The sequence below is a fragment of the Geospiza fortis genome, unplaced genomic scaffold (assembly GCF_000277835.1).
Source record: "Geospiza fortis unplaced genomic scaffold, GeoFor_1.0 scaffold112, whole genome shotgun sequence".
Taxonomy (NCBI): domain Eukaryota; kingdom Metazoa; phylum Chordata; class Aves; order Passeriformes; family Thraupidae; genus Geospiza; species Geospiza fortis.
In genome coordinates, this window is record NW_005054298.1 from 18,727,732 (window position 1) to 18,746,818 (window position 19,087).

The following is a 19,087-nucleotide window of genomic DNA, read 5'->3' on the forward strand; positions in this document are numbered from 1 at the left end:
CGGGCTGAGCTGAGGGGACGGAGCTGCACCATGAGGCTGCTGCGGGCTCTTCTGCGCGGCGCTGCCCCGGGCAACATCCCGCAGCAGGTGGACTTCTACTCACGCTTCTCCCCCTCGCCGCTCTCCATGAAGCAATTTCTGGACTTCGGTGAGTCCTCGGCGAGCCGCCCTCGACCGCTGCCCCTCCTCCCACAGGTGCCTGTGAGGAGCGGGACGGCCACGACCCCTCACCCCGTCAGCGCTGCCCGGCTGTTGCTTATCTGTTAATGCTGCATTTCTGGCAGAAAGGGGCTCTGCTTCCTTCTGGGGCAAGGGAGCCCAGTTGGCTCATTCCCAGAGACCGCGACTGTGTCAAGGTTGAAATGTAGCTGAAAACTCCAGTTTTTGGCACCAGCAGGCTAGTTGGGTGTTTTCCTGCAGAGCCCGCAGTGCTGGGGAGAGGATGGGAACAGCTGTGACAACTGTAGCGTTAGAGCAGTGACTCAGACAGGTGAGACTGGTTAAGCGTTTTGCTGAGCAGCATGCAGCCTTTTAAAGGCATCTTCCAAACACGTGAAGCGTTCAGCCTCAGCTGGCACCGAGGGGCTGGAACAGTCATCACTGCTCAGTCACTTGGCCTGTGCCCTACAGAAACACCCCAGCCAAATGTTGCCGTTTTAAAAGGTGTGTGAGAAAAGGAACAGGATGCAGACAACGGGTGCCATCCTGGAGGTTTTGGAATCTAGCCTTGAAACTGAGTAAATCAGTAACAGGATACTCAATCTTACACTCAGTGCCAAAACCACTTCTAATGCTTCCAGGTTTGACTGTCAGCTTGGAAAGAAAAGGGATCACAGGAATTGTTCTATTCTGCTTCAAAGCAAATAGAGAAAGGTTGTGTAAGTCACACTGAGACACCTTTTCAAAGCCTGAGGTGGGCGCCATTCTATAGTATGTTCTGTTTCTGTACCCAAGGCACTTTGTTGTGCATACATGTTTACATGTTATATATTTAACTAGTTAATAGTTTCATGGCTTTTTTATAGTTTTGCAAATAAAACCTAAGTGAGAACTAATCCTAGAACCCCAAACTTTGTATAAGCAGGAAGACTTAAAAAGAAGATTTTCTCAAAATTATCTGCTATCACTTCATCCATCTATTCAGTGTGTCACTTGTGGCAATGAAATGTATCTGACATTTAAAACTCCAGATTCCAACAGGAACTTCACCATATGTTCTGTTGCTGCTGTACTTTTAAGCAAAGAACTTTGCAATTCAGAGTTTGCTTTGACCTGTATTATTTTACCATTACTGATAAAATGCTTGCCATAAAATCAATGTTTATTTTCAAGGCACACTATTTCCTTGTGTCAAAAGATAGGCTACTTTTTTGCTCTTAGTACCTGAACATAAGGTAAAAATAATCTTGAAAACTTCTACAATATTTTTTTCCTCTCTTTTGCTTAAGGATTTAATCCCTATAGATTTAATCTTTACAGATCCTTTACAGAGAGTAAAAACTAGTAACAGAAATAAAAAAGACTGCAAGACAGAGACATTTCTCTGTAAGACATTCTGTAGCCATTATAATCTGATGGTCTTTTCATTAAGGACTTTTTTTTCTCCTTTTGCAAGAGTGAGAACAGTCAAAGACGAAATAATAAAATCTGATAAAGCTAACTTTAAAAAATGAAATATTCTGTAAGCAAATTCAGGTCTGATCTTGGGTTATAAGACCACAGTATTTTCTGTAGGAGTTTTATCCATTCTTTGCCTAGATATAGACTGTAGCTGCACATGGGAAGAGAGTCATTTGTTTGTTCAATTCGCCTGCTCTATACTGCCTTCCATATCTGACCCAAGATTGCAAAGATAAGGCCTTCAGATACAAAAACTATTTAATGAAATGTAATTTTTTGAGTGTATGAGGCATTTAACGATTATATTTACAGTTTAATACCTCCAGTCTGATTTGTTCTTGGAATTTTACCCAAGAAGGGAAAGGCCAGTAACAGTCATGCCTGTGCGATCTGAGTAGGGAGAAGAATGAAAGGTTTCTAGGCAGAGGTCATATGTAGACAGTGCATAATGCTGGTAAGTGCCACTGTGGAGGAATTTCTTGTAAATTATTCACTTTTTTTATTAACTGACATTCTTTCATCAGTGTAGTTTATTATGTGTCTGAGTCTGCATGCTTTAAAGTAAACTGCTCTATTTCAATGTGGTGAAGATTTTTCATGTTTAAGGCAGTCCCAGCTTCCTTTTTTCTTTCCTCATCCCTTCCTCTAATCTTCCCCAACTTCCCCGTGCCAAATGGAAGGAGTGAACCGAGCAGTAACACTGGAGTTAATTTGTAGGAGATAGATGTTGTGAAACACCAGACCTAAAGTATACACTTCACTGCAGCAGATGGGCAGGTTAGGAGGTTCAGAAGCTGTTTATGTGGCAGTCTTTAAGTCTACAAAGAAGTCTGGCTGAGAATGAAGTGCAGCATTCCTTAGTCTCTTCCCCATGCTGCACCTTCTTTTCTCACCTAGGAAAACAAGCTTTGTGGGAGTACAAGCAGGTCTTGATTTTAATAATACATTTAATTGCCACCCACACAGATGATACTTGTTCTTACAAAAGGACAGGTCGGTTATCAAAAGAGGCAGTATTTACACTTCTAGCTTTTAAAAATGTAAAAATGTAAATGTATTAGTATCCTAATGGCTAAGCAGAGTAGCTGTCCTTCTTCCATTTCTTTCTCACTATTCATGTGAATTCGTTCAACTGACTTCTGTTCCGGTAAGACTGAATTTAAACTATAACAGATTGAGTTGAAAATGAGATCTCTATTACTGAATTTATTTTCTGAAAGTGTTTGAGGATGAGTTATGATAATTCACTAAGATCAGTGATGAAAAGCAGGGTGTATGGGACTATTGATACTTTCTCAAGCATCCTTCTCATAAATAGTTTCCTGTGCTGGTTTCATTTGCTTCTCTGACATGCTCAGAATGACACTGTTGGATCAGTGCTGGTTAGAGTTTGCTGCAAATAAAATGACCCATATACATGGATAGAAGCCATATTTAAAGTTGAACAGTATAGGTCTGAAACTGTTGCATTGGTTTCTGTTCATATATTGAAGATTCTCATTACTGCAACAGGAAGGTTTCAGTATGCCATAGATTTTGAAATACAAGTGGGCTGCTGCCATGAAAAAACAGCCTGGTGGAGTCTGCTTTGAAATCAAGGTATAGGCCTCTTATGCAAGAAAGTAAGTTTGTGCAGTTCTCTGCCATAGTATTGACTTCATTCTGATGTCATATTGATCTTAGGATCTGAAAATGCTTGTGAAAAGACTTCATTTATGTTTCTGCGACAAGAGCTGCCTGTGAGATTGGCAAACATAATGAAGGAAATAAGCTTGCTTCCAGACAACCTCCTAAGAACACCTTCAGTGCAGCTGGTGCAGAGCTGGTAAGAACAGTGACATTCCATTCCTTGAAGGGTGACCTCCTGCATATACACAAGTTGGAGGAAGTCACTCTCTTCTGCTGAAAGGACATTCATAGGCTTGTTACGTGAACATCATGTATTAATACTGAGATGCTAAATATACCAATGTGATCAGAAACTAAATTTACAGATGTGGGGAAAAAGCATTTAGGAGCAATTAGAGAACCCCAAGGGAATTAAAAAATCATTAAGTATTTCACACACTCATGTATGAGGAATCAAAATTTTTTTTAAAAAATCCACCAGAAGAGTGTTTAATAGGGAACTAACCTAATAGTGAAGAAGCTAGTTGAAGAAAACAACAGAAGCAAACTAAGGCACAAAATGCTTGCAAAACATAACAGAAACCATTTACAAGACAGGTTATTGCAGACTGAGAGTAAAGGTATAGAAAATATGAAGAAAAAGCAGTAGGAAATTACCAAAGCCAAAACATAAAACAACAGAGAGAACATGAAAGTATTAAAGGAAAAAAGACATTATTTGAAAAGTAAAGTTTGCTTCCAAGTAAGGAACTTAGGCATAAACTTTTTAAAGATGAAAGCAAAACAAAGAGATTACTTGGCAACTGCTAAAGGCACAAGAGTTTCTGTAAAGGCTTTTAAAGTTATCTGCCAAAATCTGCCAGTAAGTGGGATTGACTAGATGACTGAATATGAAAAGAGGTATCAATGAAGACAGCTTAATGAATTCTTACTGAAACACAAATGCTTACATTCTCATGATACTAGATACACTGATCAAATGGGAAATTAATTCTATTTGGGCAAATGCAAAGTAGAACACAGGGAAGAACCTCCTCTCCTGTGTGCTTGCTTCCTTACAATGGAAAAAGAAATGTTGATGCTACTGGGAATATTTTTCTGCATATGTCAGTTGATGGCAAGAAGGAAAATAGTATTAGGAACTAAATAAACAATGGGTAGGAATATAATTGTACCACTGTGTTAGCCCATTATTCCCCTGAATTGCATGCAGCTCCATCCTGAACAGAAAAGACCAAGAGGGATAATCAAAGGGTTGGAACAATTTCTACGTGAAGAGAAACCAAATAGAATTGTTCAGCTTGGAAAATACGTATCTCAGGAAAGGGATGGCAGAAATACTTAAATCATGCACAAATGGAAAGATTTTTCTACTAACAGGAACACGCAGGGGCTGCAAATAAGTGATCACCTACTGGGTTTAAAACACAAAGATGATATTTTATGCATTCTAATTAAATTGTGGAATGCATTGCTCTGGAAATTTTGGAAGAAAACATCATAAATGGATTCAAAGGAATCTAACAAAATTCACAGGGACACAGGTAGAATGATTTGGAAACACACAACATTGGAAGACCACAGATTGCTAACCAGAGAGATCTGGGGAGGCATATTAGAAATTATCTTTATCCTCTTTGTTTCATTGAAAGGTACGTCCAAAGTCTTCAGGAGATTCTTGACTTTAAGGACAAAAGCTCAGAAGATACAGGGGCTATTCAAAGGTAAGGCTTTGCTGTCACATACTTCTTGTTAATATTGTACTGGAGAATTGGCAAAAAATCTGTAGCTGCAAAAAAATTTCCTATCTCAAATCTTTACAGAAGAACTGCAGCAATGTCATCCCCTGTCCCTAAAAGGAGGGTACATTAAAACAGGAAATTAAGCACTTCAGCATAATGTCATTCTATAGAATGCTCTGGTCTGTGCTGGCTGACCTGAAGTGCCATTTAACAGGCATGGACTGTTCTGCATGAAAACAGTTGGCACAGTTTTCTCTTTCTCTTAGTAGAATCAAGATAATAAATAAATAAATAAAAATTTTATAAACATTCAAAATAGTGGATTACTGATTGTTTCAATGTTAGTCACCTGAAATGTGCTGTAAAGACTGGCCTGCCTTCTTACTGCAGTAGGCAGATGTGATATTTTTGTAAGTCTTCATTTTTGTAGACAGGCACTGTTTGCTGGAGGATTAAATTCCCTTGAAAGTGAAATAGTAACAATGAATTCATTTTAGTTTTACAGATACTGTGATAAAAATCCGGAATCGCCACAATGATGTAATTCCTACGATGGCTCAAGGAGTAATAGAATACAAGGAAAGCTTTGGCATTGATCCAGTGACCTCCCAGAACGTGCAGTATTTTTTAGACCGCTTCTACATGAGTCGCATCTCAATCAGAATGCTCCTTAATCAACACTGTAAGTGTCAAAAGGAGGGCAAATGGTGTCTGTACCATGTCAACTGTATTTTCCTTTAAGTGCTCAATATGTACTAAGGTGCCACCTAGGAGTATACTATTTGCCTTGCCATTTATAACTCATTCTTCATACAATTCCTAAAATATTTATTAATAGTAAGATTTTTAGTATGGTAAGGACTGAAATTATAGATTGCCTCTAAATTTTTTATTTAGCAAAATGGAAGACACAAACTAAAATTATAAAGTTACACTGGATATTAAATGATGTTTTCTTTTTTGGCAGCTTTACTGTTTGGTGGGAAAATTAATCCAGCTCATCCAAAACATATTGGAAGCATTGATCCTAACTGCAATGTTGTTGAAGTTATTAAAGGTAAATTCAGATGTTAAGAATCCCGAAAACTTACACGGAAGTCTATACTAAGAGTAAATACACATCCTGATATGCATATATTGTTTTGTTTTTGCCTGCCAGGAACAGAAGTTTTATTGGACGTGAAATACAATTTTGTTTCTTTTTCCTATAAGTGCAGTTTTTCTGAAAAGTACAAATCTCCCTGACAGTGCTCAGTACTTCCAAAAATTTTATTTTTGTAGATTCTAAAGGAGAAAAAAAAAAAGGTGGGAGGGGGAAATGTAACTTCCTGTGTTCTTTATTATAGATGGCTATGAAAATGCCAAGAGACTTTGTGATTTATATTACATGAGCTCTCCAGAACTTATCCTTGAAGAGTTGAATTGTAAGTGAATGTGGATGAGGCATGCTCTTGAACATCATGATGGCTTCTTCTAAAGGAGCTGGTGGTGAAATGTTCTGCTTTTCACATAGTTCATGTGTTCTCTGTATCTACTGTTTTTTTTTTAATCTGGCAGAATGCTTTCCCCATTCCTCTCTTTAATCAGAAAACTGACATGCATAGAAGTTTTTGATTCTACAGCTGTTGATATAACAAAGTTTAGCAGGCTCCTTCGCTTGCTAAGATTTCATGTTTCTTCACCTGACATTACTGCATTTCACCCTCTCTGCATTTCTGGTGGCACATTAAAGATTTATACAAGACTTTCTGTTCCATCTTTGTGATACCTATGAGGAGGATATTTGAAAACAACTATGATATGCCCTAGTCAGTGATCACATAGTGGGTTTTAAGACTAATTTCTAAAGCAGCAAGCAACATTTTAAAATCTTGATTATGACTTTTGATTAACATAAAATTTTTCGAAAGATTTCTGTTTAAATTTTCCTTCTTTAAATTTAACAATACAAATCCACATTCTGGATTACTGTGGGAATGAATAAAAGACATCTCATTTGCCATTTAGTTATTTAGACTCTCTTCTCTCCAGCTAAATCACCAGGACAGCCTATGCAAGTGGTGTACGTGCCATCACATCTCTATCACATGGTTTTTGAACTTTTCAAGGTCTGTGCACTTACCATTAATTACACAATTCTTTCCTACATCTTTGTTTACTGAGACTGTGTTGCTTTGACTTTTGAAACTGATTCTAGATCACAGCGTGTTTTTGCAAGTGCAAACTTCTTGCCATTTGACTGCAGCAACACAGCTGCCCTGTACTATTAGAGAAACAATAACTGCATACAAAATGAACAGCTTTGGAAGATGTATCTCTTTAACCCAGCCACTGAATACCTTCTGAATAGACAGCTTAAATCTTAAAATGTATGAAGACATTAGTTAATGAAGCAAGTGAGATATCCCATAAATTGTGTATTTTAAAATCTGGTAAAATACGTAACATGTCCTACAGACCTTTTCTCCAGCAGTTTATTCCTAGTCTTTTCTTGGACTTTGTGCCATATTGCATGTACTATGTGCATTATAAAGAATTCTAGAACACAAATGCTGTACATTAAACTATTCATGTTTCCTTTAAAAAAATTAAATATTTGAAGTCTCAGTATTCTAATGAACTAAATATATACTGATACTGAATAAACTAGGAATATTAAAAAAACCATTCTAAACCAATATACATTTGTTCTGATTCTTAAATACATGATAAAAATAACTACTAAATGATATTTTAAGTTAATATACAAAGTGAATAGGATTTAAGTTGTACTTGGAAATTACAGAATGCAATGAGAGCCACCATGGAACATCATGCTGATCGAGGCATTTATCCTGCAATTCATGTACACATCACGTTGGGAAATGAGGATTTAACTGTGAAGGTACTAATTTTTTTACTATTCTGAAAGTTATTTTGATTAGGGTTTTCTTTTCCTGTCATGAGCAGCGTATTAGTAACTTGAGCTGGTGATCTGGTTCCTTCAATAGATTGTATGTCATGATGTATGTAAGTAAAAAGCCCTTATGGGATTTCACATACTGCCTCATGAAGAGGCTGCAGTCACACTGAGAGCTCTGCAATAGAATCCTGTACTTGCTTGTGTCTTGCCTAGCTTAGAAGCAACCATGACTAAAGTAGCATCTTTATACAATTGTAACATCAACATTTTCTAAGTGACAATGACAGAGCTATACAGGTGTGAAACAACTGAAGAAAGGGAAATATATATTGTATATTCCACACAAAACAAACCTCCTGAAGTACAGTTTGCCCCTTCTTTTTCTGTACAACATTCATCTTTGATTTCAAAGACCAGCTGCAAGCACTGTGTTTTTCACAGGTCTAACTAAACTGTAGTAAAATAACTCCTTTGACTTACTCCTTCAAGTAATAGGTTTTAGTAAATCATATTTAAATGGCAGTATTCTTGAGGAATAAAGATAAAAATACAGAGAACCTAGCATTTGCTGAAAGGTATAGATAGTGACTTCAGACAAAAGTGTGTGATGAACAAGATAAAAGTAATGCACAATTCAAGCAGAATTTCCTTTTCTCCAAGACATTATGAATGCTTCTTATGGCAGTATTTTATTTAATGGTTTGGATAAAGGATGAAAGGGAAGTATTCATCTGTCTTTGGTCATTGTTGAAGGTGAGAATTAAAAGAAAATCTGTAACTTAGTAGGAAAATCTGTAACATACCTTCAAATAATACTTTACTGTAATTTTTTCTGCCTTATTGTTTGAGAGAAGCTGTCTTCTATAAAACTGTATTCGGGGATATAAAGCTAAATGCTCCTTCTTGTTCCAGATGAGTGACCGTGGTGGTGGTGTTCCTATGAGGAAAATTGACAGACTGTTCAACTATATGTATTCAACAGCACCACGTCCTCGTGTTGAGACATCACGAGCTACACCTTTGGTAAGCAAGACTTTTATACCATGGCATCCTGGATAGGTCTCATTGTCACAAAAACCATTTAGCTAAAGCTATGAAATGCTGATTTTATAGATATTACATTGAGTAATATTTGAATTTTACTTAATTCAAGCTTAATTAAAGTATTTTTCAAAAAATAACTGAAAAACGGCATAAAATACCAAAAATTATTCAAAATTGGTTCAAGATTCTCGCTTTCTCTACTAAATCTAAAAATCAGCTATGCTGCACATACTACAGTGAGAGCAGGATTCAGAATTATATTTGTAGCCACTGAATGAAAGAATAATTGTAACAGTGACTTTAGATCAAGGCCATATTCATTTGTATTGTGTAGTCAATTGTACCAACCCCCAGCAAGGATGAAGGTACATAGATGTGAGAGGGCATATGAAGAATCCACTTTGGTCTCATGTGAATGTAATAAATGCACAAGAAATAAAGCCTAAGCTCCCAGAAATTGGAATTTCTGAACAGCTTTCCTGTATTTATTCTCCCATACTGCATCATTTAAAAATATATGTAGTTCTGCATGTAGATGACTCTGCAACTTACTAAACATGAGATCTTTACAGAGGAGTGTTGTGTAAGCTCACTGAGAGATTACCTCTAAAACCTAAACAAAAATTAGTATTTAAACAAAATATTTAGTATTTAAACAAAAAAGTCACACTTAACACTTCAGGGCCCTGTCCTGCTACTGCAGCCAGGGCTTGGTAGAATTTCAGTATAAGCCTCAAAGTCATACACGTTGTGTCTTGAACCTTTTTTATATATACTGATGATGATGTGTATTTGACTTAAGAACTCTGAGTACTTCAGATTAGTAGCTCCATGAAGTGTGATGCAGACACACAGCAGAGTTTTCTCCAATGGCATCTCTTCAAAAAGCTACCATAAATAATGCAAGAAGTGTTACCTACCAGCCCTGCCTGACAAAGAAATCAAATAGTTTTCTCATAATCACAATCATTCATGCATTCTTCTGTTTTGGGGTATGTAATAGCTTGGGGGATGGCATAATAGTTAACACCTGAACTCCTGTTACTGTCAAACATCATGCTTAGTTTGTCTATTTTACCTATTAAGTTTAAACAGAAAATGCCACTGATTGATGCAATTAATGGAAGTATACGTTTTCTCCTGATCAGGCTGGATTTGGTTATGGCTTACCCATATCACGTCTGTATGCACAGTACTTCCAAGGAGACCTGAAACTGTATTCCTTAGAAGGCTATGGCACAGATGCAGTTATTTACATCAAGGTATGCTGTAACACTCTAATTTTACATTTATCAGCAGCTGTAATCTGAACTGCTAATGGAACTCCTTGTTCTGTTATGGTAACTTCAATTAAAAAGAATCATCAGCTAGAGCCTTTTCTCCTTACAGGCCTTATCAACAGAATCAATTGAAAGACTCCCTGTATACAACAAAGCAGCCTGGAAACATTATAAAGCAAACCATGAAGCTGATGACTGGTGTGTGCCAAGCAGTGAGCCAAAGGACATGACCACTTTTCGGAGTATGTAGCTTTTTCCTCAGCAGCTCCTAAGTAGGTTTGTCTGTAAAGGGAATTTAGAAGACCTGATTTATGATTGTGAGCCACTTCTGATATGTGAAAGTAATTTTAAATCTGAATGTAATGAGGCTTTTCTGAAATTAAAAAACCAACAGCCACCAAAACCCCCAAACATGCACTTCTAAAAAATGGTCATACTTCATTTGTTTCACTTTGTATTTATGACTGCTTTCAGAGCTAAGTCAAAGGAACAATATTTTGGTTTTTACAGGGATCAATGCCACAGCTATCACATCTGGTATTAATTTGTATTATTAAAAAATAATTTTATTAGAAAAACTATTAAGAAAGCTCACTGGAACATTCTTCCATTGTACAATTCTGCAGATTAATGAAAAATTTGTGTAAGAAATATTGAGCTCATTGCTATACCTTTGCAAGTGTATGGCACTTCCTTTTATCTTAAGCATGCTGAAGCTTAATTTTGCAAACTTAGATATGTTGCCTACATACACTGCCTACATCAAGGTGGTGTTTTCAGCTGTAGAAATCACACCTCTGTAGGGATAAAAGTTTTTTAAAAGTGTTTTTAACTGCTACTACTGGTATAACGTATCTCAGGTATGTGGTGGCATCGGTTCTATTTCTTTGGTTGTAATGTGAATATATAATAGATGTGAAAAACTTACCTTGCCCTGATCATTGTGAATTAAAAAACAGCACTGGCTTGTGTACAGTAGAGAAATGTTAGTCTTGCATTTGCTGTATTTCTATAGGTCATGCCAAAATGCAGTATCAACATTCTGACCTTTGTAAGATCTCAGACTTGGGTATGTCAGATACAGCTGTAAATGAAACTATTTTAATAAACAGATTCTTAAAATTTGTCTGTAATAGGGCATCTCTATTACTTTGATAGTATAAACTGTCTTCTCAGGAGTAAGTAAGAATAAGTGGAATTAACAGTTTTTGAAAATACCTTTGCATTTGTGATATGCTTCTGGCCTCGTTTTTGTAGTAACTGGAAGTGACACTATAACATAAACATGATAACCAGAATATGTTAATCAAAGACAAATCACAACATACAGGGGAAGACAGAGAGGGGAATGAATCTTACATTTCAGATACAGAGTCCTTCCAATTAAGAATTCAACTTAATGCCTATGTACGAGCTTTGTTCAAATCACACACATCTGTGTTGCACCTCGATCCCTGTCATTCCTGAGCATTTTTGGAGTGATGCAGTTAAAGCCACTGGGAACCAATCCTTTTCTCAGTTAATTAAACTACATGTAATTCTGTGGGTTTTGTTCTGCAGCAGACATGCATACTCTATCTCAGAAACAATAAGCCTAGCTTTTGCTAGTTTACTATCTCTGTGCAGAGCAGAAGGTGAGATACCACAAGTGAAGGGGATAGGTAGGATGTTGGAAATTGAAGTCTTGCTACTCTAGTTGCAGCTGAGCAAGATTCAAGATTTATCACCTGCTACTTCCCTAGCCAAGTTCTGCAAAACAACAAAATGGTTTCATACCCTGGTTAAGCTAATGTAGATAACTTTAACAGAAATGCATTACAGACTGGGCTGTATACAGACAGTCTGAGGGAGGATTATTGTGTCTTCATTGCCACCAGATCAGTAGGCTTACCTATTCCACTCAAGCTTGTGGGCACCTTGAGGCCCCTATTCTTCCTTACAAGGATGTGAGCTGATAACTGGCACACCTTTCAATCTGCAGGCCTACAAGTTGAAGAGAACTGAGAGCTGTTCTCTTCTTTGGCCCTGCAACAGATGTGAGAAATGCCACATAGTTTAAAATGGGGCCTGTACGAATGCTGGAAGGGACACTTGCAGCTATTGCTTTTGCTAAACTAAAGCTGAAAGTTACAGCAAGGGCTTTAAAAAAATCAGGTCTGAAGCTGAGCATTCTAGCCTTTAAATCTTTTAACTAACTCAACTGATTTTAGTAACATCGGACAACTACAAGCGGTATTTCTGAAGAAAAGCTAACAGTTTGTTTTCTATAAAGTCTATTAAGTATTTTAGATATTACTGTAATAAAGTCTCTTTCATGTTCTCAGCTAACTTCCAATTGAATTCTGATTACCAGAGCAACTTGCTGTATAATTATATTTGTAGTTATCTCTTTGCCTGCAACCCCAGACAATTGTGGTGGAAACACAAATGCACCGTGGTTTGATTTACAATATTTAATCATAGTTAAAAATTTGATCTTTGATAACTTTAAATAGAAGTGCAGAAGACAACTTTTGTGTTTAGTATTTTCATTACTTTACTGAAGTCATTGCAAGCATACTGGTTAAGTTGAAGTGAATGACTACAGAAAAGTAGTATACTATCAAAATGCTGAGAATAATAGTTTTGTATGCAAATTAGCTCAGTCTTGCACTGTAAAGTTAATCTTGGTTTGTGTTAATTTTTTGAAAGAATTGCTGCATTTATTCATTAAAACTGTTGTGAAAATGAAACTCTGTTGGGTGACTGTGTAGCTTGGTACTGAGCTTGTTCAGTGCATCCAGCCCTCTCCTTCAACATCCACCAGATGTTAAACGCTGTGGGCTCTGATCATCAGTGTTCTCATGCTCGGCTGCCAGGGGAGTGTATCATCCCTGCTGTGGCCCCTCCTTACCTGTAACAGCTCTGCACACAGGGAAACCTCAGAAACCATCACTTCCACTAGTCTCCTTCAGGAGAAAACTTCCCAGGGTGCAACAGTACGCTTAAAGAAAGAAGGTAGTATGGGGTTCTAGCAATATTCTATGTTCTAGCTGTGAAAACACTCAGCTTTCTTGACTGAATTAATTAAATGGTGGTTTTACATGGGAGATCCTCAGTATTTGATGATTCCATACTTATAATTCCTTTCTCTTTCATCAGTAGGGCAGCATTCCTCTTTGGTTCAAGGTCTGTAAGTTTGGCATACAACTCAAATCTACTGTAAACAAAGTAAATAAGTTAAATCTTGACCAAATAATGCATAAAACTGAAATATAATCTCTTTTAAAAAGTATTTATTACCAAGATTTTCAAACTTTGTTTTGGAAATGCTTAGTGTGCAGAAGCATTTCCACACAGTCCTTTTGCTGAAATTCTTAAGACATTTATACAAAAAAATAATAAATGTGAAACACCAACAGTGAGGTTCATTCATTTAATTAAAATGAAAAACAGTCCATAGATTTAAAGGAGAACTTGGTCCACATAAATGAACTATGTAAGTTTTGTTCTAGTCAGTTCTAGGGTGGAATTGGTATTTAATCTAGTCTATGTTTCTGGAATAATCTAAATTAAGGAAGTGCTCTTGTAGTATGCCTAGAAAATAGTATGTAATTATACAAAACACCAAGTCATGTTCTAAGCTATGTCAAGAATCAAATCCTCCTTTAAAGAGAAATAATCTGTAGTCTACAACTGAACATTTAAATACAAGGCAGAAACCTGGGGTGTCAGTGATAATTTGTCCTACAATTCTTCCCTCAGTATTTGAAGTCTGAAAAACAGTATTGTTTAAAATTAGCAAATATATAAATTTGGTCCACAAAAAATCTTGTCGCATGTAGAAAAGAGAAATACATGTATTGCAAATTGATCTTATTCATAGCATAAATCTATAAAACTATGTATTATTTAGGAAAAATAGGTTAAAAAGGATCTTATTTATAGGCTTAAACCTTGTCCCAACACCATATGGGTAGTGTACAGAAAACTTAGTATTATGCTTAGGATACGTAGTTTGTGAAAACTACTTTGTATTTCTTGTTATTTTCTCAGTAAATTGCAACACATAGAATTCAAAAATGATGTGCTGCTAAAGTGAACTTTGAATGAAGTTCTGGAAGTAAAAGAATTAAAATATTCCTAAATTTGAAATACATGCTTTCTTTTTAAATTAATTTGACATTACGATTTCTTAAACTTAATTTTTACTATACATCTTTAGTGGCAACAGATAAACAGACTGTCACAGACTGAATTTGTTGGCAGGATTTTTCTATTGTCCCTCTATCACCTTCAGCTCTATCAAATGCTAGTTGACTAATACTGGAATGATTTTTAAAACAGTATTCTACTTTTCACAAACATCGATTTAATGAAAAGGGCATATGACACCTTAGAAGCAGAAATATTACTTAAGGCAGAAAGTTAAATTATTGTCCATTAGTACAGGCAGAGTCAACTAGAAATAAAAATACTGAAAACGTTATTTCATTTTATTGGGCTGTAATGGGGAGGGACCACAATTAAAAAGTAAAAAACCACCTACCACATTGAACTGTTGCACTTTCCCTCCTCCCTCAATTGTACAATTATATACAAATCTGCTGAACATCCTCCAGATTAGGCAAGTTTGCACTAAAATAAAATGGTCATTTTAGCAGCTTGATTCAAGAGTGGCCACAACTCTGCCAGTCTTGCGAACTTCTTTCTCCTTCTTTTGAACCTTTTCCTTCTGCTTTTCCAGTTTTTCCTGTGTTTTTCTAATATCCTTAATTTTTTTCTTTATTGTTGATCGGTCATTTTGACTAGTAACTCCCAAAGCCTTTGGAGGAGGAAAACAAAACAAAACCTCATCAGTATTTTTTTTCAATAGCACTGTTAACAGTGCTTGTGCATAAACAGTATAAGAAAGTGTTATTCGCTTTTCGACAAGATAGTCTGTTTATTTGAAAAATAAAGATTCAGGGCCGCAGAAACACTGCAAATAATTATCTGGGTAACAAGGTGGGTAAGAAAACCAAGGCTAGGTCTTCAGTTGTGAAATAACAATTTCGTGTTGCATTTTACAAACATGTAAACCCCTGCGAACTCCCAGAAAATAACATCATTGGTATTAGTGTCCAGATATTTTCTTAGCTCTTTTTACACACGAGGAATTTTTACTCGGTAACAACTCTTTAATTTGAAGGACTTTAAGGTGCATTACTAGGAAGCGGCTCAGGACACGGACGGCACACTTCCGCTTGCGAGCGGCAGGTGGCAGCAGCGATCCCGTCACCCGACGGGCGCCAGGCGCGCACGGAGCTCTGGGCACGGCGCCCAAGGCTCCGCAGCTGGGGACAGCCACTGACAGGCCAGCCACTGGTATCTTCTCTGTGCGCACGGAATTTTATAAAATACAGGACATTTAGTGTTGCATGTCTATTTAAAATGCAGGCACATTTTGGAGACTGAAGTTAGAACACCTTTTTTCCCCCTAAGCCCCTCACATTCTGCTATTGATCATTAATAATAATTTGCCTTACGCCAGAGCAGACCAATGAACCTCTTCTAGCTGCACACCTTGCCTGTCCATAATGCAGTCTCATAATCTAATAAGAAAGAAAAACTGCAGGAATTTACCAGAACTATAAGGGATACATATATACTACAGCTTCCAGGTGCAATATGGCAAGAAAAGGCTCAGAAGATTCAGAATATGTTATTTGGAGCAGGAGTAAAAACTTGAAACATTTAAAATGTCACCGATAGGATTTCAGCCTTCCCATTTGAAGACGAAATGCTGAAGAAACGGATTTCTAAAACTGGATCCTGCAATTCTATTTAAATTGGCCAGAACTTGTTTTGGTATGACCTTAGTTGAGATTGGTGACAGATGTATCAAGACTCCTTGGACAAATATGCTTCCTTTCATTTCCTCAAGGAAGCAATAGTTGTTATTTTTCTGGCTATAAACAGCCTTTAATTCTACAATCAATTACCAATTAGCACCTAACTATACACTCTCCAAGTATTTCAAAAGCAACTCAGAATAACAAGAGCAAGTAACTCTATCCCTTAAAAAGCCACAGAACCAGGAAATTTGACTTTGTGAGTTAAAAATATGTCTAAATAAGCAGTGAAACCTATACAGTTACAAATCAGTCCTGGGATGTACGCATACCTTCAGCTTCTCGCTGTCGAGCTGCATCAACTGCTGTCCATCTACATTCATAGCTGTGAACTCTGTGATATACTGCTCCATGTTCATTCCCATTAACCAGTGGCATACTTGCTGTGTGGTCCATTCAGAAATAGGTCTGCTGTGCCACTGATTTTGCTTTCCTGTTGTTGTAAATTCATCATCCAATGCCTAGCCAATTGAGAAAAGTCACCATAAGCATTATTTTACTTGACTGTATGTTGAATTCCAGTTGTCAGGTGAGTTTGGTTAACAAAGTGCATTTTTATACATGCTCTACTCCAAAACTAAAGTTCTTGAGATCAGTTTGCCTAATTTACTATAAACAAGACACTTCAACATACAACACAAAGTCAGAAAGAGAACATAAATGGTAAATTGGACCTATCCAAACAATGAACACACTTCCTCAGTTAGTTGGTTAAGGTAGCTCTATCTTGATGTTAGATGCTACCTTACACTGCATAAAGAATTATCAAGCACTTCAACTCTATTATTATTGTTAAGTGATGGAAATCCAGAATAAAAACAATTCTGGTAGCCAGTAAATCTGGTGAGTGTTCTAGGTACAGTTTTATTACATTTTGTACATTTGTCAAGAGAAGACTGTTTGTTCTTTGAACTAATGCTATTAGGTTGACATTTTGTAAGGACTGCCCAAATAGAAGATGACCATTTCAGAAACATAGCAGCTTGTAGACGTCCACTGAAAATACACTTTGCCAGCTCACAGAGCTTTTGAGGCACCCTGCTTCAATTTCATTTTGCTTCCAAGGGGAAAAGGTACTGCTGTTTTCCTGAAGCACTGTTACTTCATCACAAAAGAAAAGCTACACAACAGAGCTCAGTGTCTGCAGAGAAGAAATTCCTGTGTGGTACTTGAATGACTAACATCAGTTAACTGAAATTTTACTAACCATCCAGAATCATCTCTCACCAGCTCATGACTGAGTACAGGCTACATTAGACTTGCAGACTTCTCATCCAAGATATTTGCAAACAGCAGAAAATATGTTCCCCTTTTCCAGCAGGCCTTACATGCATTTATAAATAGAAAACATGGAAAAAAGGAGTTTTCTAGTTACAGATTTGAGAGATGATCATGTTAAATCACAGGTGAACAACTACAGCTGCCAGCCAAAAGGATCTCACAAAATCCAGCTTATTTGATGGAATATTTGGGAGAGCTGATTGATGTAACAAAATGATTGTGGTGACTACCAGTCAAAGACAGTGAGATGTAGGCCTGTCACATGATCTGATCATGCAACACAATGGATCTGAGCATGCAGGATGGAAGACACATATGAGGGGAAACACAGAATTTTCAAATTTCCAATGTAGTGAAGGACTACAAATATTCAAAATGGTTTTGCTTTCCCTGGTCTGTGAAACAAAGGACAGTGGCTACATTATGAGGCAAGCCATAAAAATAGGAATGAGTTTGTAGAGCTGAACAGTTTCTGCTGAGTGTCAAAATCCACACTACAAGCATTTCAAAGGATTTTCACTTCCAAATAGCCTGAGTCTGATCACAAAGACTCAATGGCCACTAGCAGCTGGAACGTAGCAGGACCACTGTTGGAGCACATCTGATTTGATTTCTGAGATAAATCAAAGTAAGGCAAGTGGGAACAATCAGAATATTTATTTCAAAAATGAACTCCTTATCCAAATCAAAATGCTTATGTAGATATAATGAACGCATCTGCCTTACTGATGTGTGAAAGGAGAATAGCAATTTGCATAAAATAACAGCAAAGGGCTCTAGAAGAGGATTGGCTTGAAGTGCTCTATACAGCATCTGTATCAAGACAACTGAGTCTTCTATCCAAGCTATCAAGCTTGAGATGCTTCATACAAAGAAGATTAGTTGGATAAATTAGCAGGGGAATTTAAAAATGCACATTTATTTTAAATAATTTTACCTAACAGTACTCCCCAACCTGATATTGCAATTAAAAAAAAATATATTGGCAACTTTGTCTCATACTAACAAGTGTTCATGAATAGTACAAAAAAAGGGGAAATACTTTGCATTTTAGGCTGTACCTGTATTTCAGGTGTGGTCTATCAGTGACCTTGAGTGCTGTGTCCAGTTCTGAGCCCCTCTATTCAGAAAGGACATTGAGGTGCTGGAACAGGCCCAGAGAAGGGCACTGAAGAAATACTAAAATATATTGCTGTCATATACATATTTTTTAATATATCAACGTACTTTTATAATTTGAAGTGGGGGTGTGTATGTATCTATGTATCTCCTTTACATGAAAAAATGTGTGAAGTGTTTTATTCCAGTTAGAACTCACTCTAGATTTGTTGAATCTGTGTAAGCCATGCAAGAACTTCCCTTCTGTAATTTCAGAGTGAAAGTACCTGAAGATGTATTCTTGTCAAAAAAAGAGACTCAGATTCTTTCATTTTGTCAGAGAATTGCTGTCCCCTAACAGAATCTTGAGGACTCTCTAAACCAATTTGTCCAAACAGCACAGATTAGAGCATCTAACAGACTGCACTATGGAGGATTCTACAGGCTTAGCTATGAATTGCAGCTTCAGCATCATCAATTGCTAACAAACTCCTTTTACTTCATATTGGTAAAGACAGAACCCTAAAACCAGAAGTTGTAGCAACATCTGAATCTGTGTTAAAACACAGACATCATCTCCTCACAGATATTTAATACTATAAAATTTGAATTTTTCAC

The 19,087-nt window shown here is 36.9% G+C and overlaps 2 protein-coding genes across 3 annotated transcripts in view; one reads left to right on the plus strand and one right to left on the minus strand.

Moving 5' to 3' along the window:
- The first annotated feature begins 6 nt into the window (after positions 1 to 6).
- On the plus strand, positions 7 to 12,949 carry PDK1 (pyruvate dehydrogenase kinase 1). The gene is made up of 11 exons (XM_005415863.2): positions 7 to 148; positions 3,304 to 3,445; positions 4,902 to 4,973; positions 5,489 to 5,673; positions 5,959 to 6,048; positions 6,338 to 6,415; positions 7,023 to 7,099; positions 7,777 to 7,875; positions 8,806 to 8,916; positions 10,086 to 10,199; positions 10,327 to 12,949. The coding sequence occupies exons 1-11, from the start codon at positions 31 to 33 to the stop codon at positions 10,465 to 10,467; spliced, it is 1,227 nt and encodes a 408-aa protein (XP_005415920.1). The 5' UTR covers positions 7 to 30; the 3' UTR covers positions 10,468 to 12,949.
- A 1,722-nt stretch (positions 12,950 to 14,671) lies between these two features.
- The window catches only part of LOC102033246 (neurabin-1-like), a 39,233-nt gene continuing 34,817 nt past the window's right edge, over positions 14,672 to 19,087 (minus strand). For both annotated transcript variants that reach the window (XM_005415865.2, XM_031058448.1), the window contains 2 exons: positions 16,363 to 16,551; positions 14,672 to 15,021 (listed from right to left, as the gene is read on the minus strand). In XM_005415865.2, the coding sequence (XP_005415922.1) occupies positions 14,854 to 15,021; positions 16,363 to 16,551 (357 nt within the window). In that variant the 3' untranslated portion in view covers positions 14,672 to 14,853. The remainder of the gene's footprint in view (positions 15,022 to 16,362; positions 16,552 to 19,087) is intronic.